General features: G+C 48.4%; 1 protein-coding gene across 1 annotated transcript; it reads right to left on the bottom strand.

Annotated features, from left to right (window-relative positions):
- Positions 1 to 1,458: 1,458 nt before the first annotated feature.
- EDB91DRAFT_1090418 (uncharacterized protein) lies at positions 1,459 to 1,960 on the bottom strand (the record flags this gene model as incomplete). The annotated part of the gene is made up of 3 exons (XM_041316638.1): positions 1,459 to 1,582; positions 1,628 to 1,761; positions 1,805 to 1,960. The coding sequence occupies 3 exons, from the start codon at positions 1,958 to 1,960 to the stop codon at positions 1,459 to 1,461; spliced, it is 414 nt and encodes a 137-aa protein (XP_041168358.1).
- Positions 1,961 to 4,044: the final 2,084 nt, after the last annotated feature.

Consider the following 4,044-nt stretch of genomic DNA (forward strand, 5'->3'; position numbering starts at 1 on the left):
GTAGCATAGCGCCTGCGTAGCGCTTCAGATACAGCAACACAGCATGCTGCGTTGCGGTAATAATCGCTCATCCTGGTATCTCACGCGCGACATCGTCTGGGTCCGCTTGGTTTATGCAGATGCCGTCTATCCAGACATGCTCAATACCCATCAACAAAGCTTCCCTGGCGAGAAGGAGAAATATCTCTTGTAGATATTCCCGGGATATCCCTACTGGCACCTCGAAGGACAATGCAACGATGCAGCTCCTTTTCCTGCATCAACCACCTGGATGATGTTTGGATGCATGAGACAAGTGAGACGGAGCCAGTCGTCGAATGTGGGTGCGTGGGGTATGTCTCCCTTCAGACCAGTGTAGTGTTCTCGAGTATCCGAAAATCTGTTGGATTCCAGAGGTAGGATGCAATGACATAGCGCTTCGCATCGTTGTGGATTTCTTCGATTTGACCCGTAAAAACGTTGATCAGCCTTGTCGGGACCTGCGGTGGGGCGGTGGAGGCGTCTATGTGGTCATCCAGCACATCAAACTTGTGCATCGCATCGATCCAAGCTGCGTGAGCCCGGTTTGTGTTGATGAATGACTGGCCATCCAAGGTCCTCGACGACCCCATTCTAACAATGAGAGTTTCGTAACCAGCGACACGACACTGCTAAGTATAAGAAGTAGGGTGGATTGACCCGATTCCTGCAGCTTCATGAGATGTCTCCGAAGTCGGGAAAACCAAGCTGACACAAATGCATACCCTATACGAGATTGGTGAGATGTGAGAAGACAGTAGCCAATGATTTGTTACAATGGATGTAGTGGGAATATCGCTCAAACAGTACACTCATTTCAGAAAGTCTTGCCTCACGTGTTTGTGGCGGCTGAAAATCAAACAAATGCAAAAATTAGCCAACTTGCGTCATTCTCGCTGCAACTCAAGCAGAAACACATATGACACTTACATGAATACTAGGCGCTGTTGCTGGCGATGTCCTTGCCTGCTGTAGGTGGATAATCTAAGGGTGTGTCTTGGCTGGAACCTTTGCGGCGACACAGTGACAATGCCTGTCAGTGGCTCGATATCGCCGCACTCAGTAATCTATGGCACGCCGAATCCCTGCAGGCCGAGACCGCCTTGAGACAGCCAGTGATCACCAGGCCTTGTGCATGGCAAATAATATCTTTGGTGATTTTCATCATCAGCACTTCCTTAGAGTCTAGACGCCGCGACATTCCTAGCAATTCGACATTGAAGTAGCTATCTACTATCATTCCGGGTAATCTGCAACTTTTTCAGCAAATCTTTTGTAGCTCGTCAACCACTTCATTTTATCTTCCACGAATTTAGAGGGTTGTAGATTCGTACCACCTCTATATAGATCTGATTTTTGCTCATTTTTAGGACGTTGTGGTGTGGTGTCGGATGAAAGCCGAGAAAATTCAGGGTCTGACTGCTAATCTGCAAAATATGGTCACGTCGTGTCACGCCTCGGCGCAGCACCGGCACCGTCAATTTTGACTCTCCGCAGCTCTCGATCTGTTGGCGTTGAGTCGTCGAACTTGAAGAAGTTGAAGTGGTGCGAAGCTCTGAAAATACTGAATACAGCAATATATTATTGTTAAGTATCGTGATTCATGTACTTATTGTGATTGTACTGGTGATATGGTCCTGAATAGAGCTGACGGCCTGCGACATCATATATCTGTGCCTCACCACCAACTCGAACATCTGTTCTACCAGCCGGCGCAAAGTGAGGAATATGTGAAGGCTGAAGCTGAAGTGCAGAATGGTGCATGGGACAATATAGGGGTGCATACCCGGGTGGGGGAAGATCCATGCGCAACATCGAGGGTTGACTCGGAGGGATAGCCTGTGGTTGATAGCCACCAAATGGTTCGTGCATTGAATTTTGACGAATCATGTCTTGCTTCGGCTTTCTTCTGACGGATAGTACGCCTGTGGTTTGGTGCCATTGTAACAAGGATGCGAGAATGATGCAGGAGGAGACGACACAACACAATATTAATGCAAGACTTGGTGTGGAGAGTGCAGATGCCGTGCACTAGCCGAGTGTGCCATAGAGGAGATTGAATTTCTTACACTCTCTCCTATCTGCTGTCACGTTTTCATACATGTCGTCAATTCTTCCTCTATAGCATCTTAAAACAACAGGATTACCTTTATCGAAATTGTGTTCTGGAATCCTGACGAGGTGATTGTTATGCTCCAGGTATAACTTTGTGAATATATCTGTAGGATCTATGGGATCTGGATGATTTATGTTCCTGCATGGTTACAAATTACCACTATTTCATCTCTCGCAGCTGCAACACTCAAGAAATTTTCATTCTACTTGGACAATACATCATCTATAAGTAGTCTACATATGCCTGAATTTTTTTGAAGTGAGTCGAGCAGCGCGTTGAGGTGTTTTGAACATTTTGCATATTACATGCTAGTTGCAGATTACCCGGAATGATAGTATCTAGCTATCCTTTGTGCCATGTCACTGATATTCCGTCAAATACGCCCGAATAAAGTGGTACGGGCCAGCGCATGCGCAAACGTTGCACAGGTGAGGTCCGAGTCGAACGCTACGAGAGCGGAGGAAGTTCTAGCAGTGCCACGATCCTGCAGTTCTTGAGTGACGGCATTTTTGCTGGGACGAACTTCCTGAGCGAGGGACGGGATCGTACACATTCAATTGGTGCTATCTGAATGCTGGATATCATGGTGCCGTTATGCGTAGGTGGTTGGAGACATAAGTTACAAAGTAGGGCAGCTGACTTTGAGGGGCTACGTATAAGACTCGCACTGTTGAGAAGGGCGTATAGTTATCAGACCGGCTTATGGTTATTAACATCCCAGAGAACACAACCCCTGCCTTCAACTATCCTGACGGAATACTCCTTGTTCCGGAATGGCACCCACACTCTCGCCGTACAGAGCCTCACATCTGCACACCAAGTGTGGTATTTTGCACCACCTGGAGAGTTTGTAGCATCAGCATCGTTGTATCACAGGAGAGGACAGGAAGTTCACCAGCACACGCGACAGCCATGAGTGGCCGTGAAACTATGGGAACGCCCGCAATCACGGGGGCTCTATATATCCCACCAGCAAGGAAAGCACCTGCCGAAACTACCGAGGCAGTACCAGCAGCGCAAGCACCCCCAATGGTTCCTAGCATTTCCATAGAGTCATCATGGCTGAACTCGCGACTGCGCCAAACAGTCCCTGCATCGAAATCATCGCGCCGCACCCAACGCGCTTCAAAATGGAGTGGGAGACTGGCCAGGTGTACCGTCCAGCGTTCTCCGGGCTTGAGGTGATTTTTCCAGTTGGTAGGGACTCCTATGAAGAAAGCTACATGGATGTCTTCATTGAAATCGTTGATGATAGTGATGTCTGGCATCTCTTTTGGAGGATGGTAGAGCTGTGGTGAAATGAAGGAGTCGTCTTGAGGATACTGCGGCTTTTATAGCTGTTGACCTCGAGGCTACCGATAGACGTGCCACCCTCACGTAAGAGACACCTCGATCGAGTTGCATAGAGAAACGAGTGCCCTGTTACTGTTCCGAAATTGTTCGGCTCCCAAATCTTCAGAAGAACAAGGTACGTGCACAGATCAACTTACATACCAGGCCAGGACTCCAGTCACCTGTCTTTAACACGCAAGGCGCAAATTCTATGGTGCAACGACACTCTCTCCCAAGGTTGGTATCGCCGTCGAGACTCAGTCTTGGTGCCACTGCAGACACCGTTTCGTACACAATCAATGAATTGCTGGCAGGTCTATCACAGATCACAAACACGCACACGTCTCCGCCATTGCATCGCGCTGTCTCGATGTTTTAGCTCGTTGTGTTTCTGAAATGGTTGTCATTTCCCGCGAAGGTGCGCTGTGTTCGACGTTGTTGATGTGTCGTTGATGTCGATGCTTGCGCAATGCAGTGGCATGGATGACGAAAGGGAATAAATGGCAGGATGTGAGACTGTTATCGTTCGACCTGCAAACGGTGGGGTTTACGCATGCCTCGGTAGGTGAATCCTGTCT

The sequence above is a fragment of the Suillus paluster genome (genome assembly GCF_016628075.1).
Source record: "Suillus paluster strain FC165 chromosome Unknown EDB91scaffold_606, whole genome shotgun sequence".
NCBI classification, from domain to species: Eukaryota; Fungi; Basidiomycota; class Agaricomycetes; order Boletales; family Suillaceae; genus Suillus; species Suillus paluster.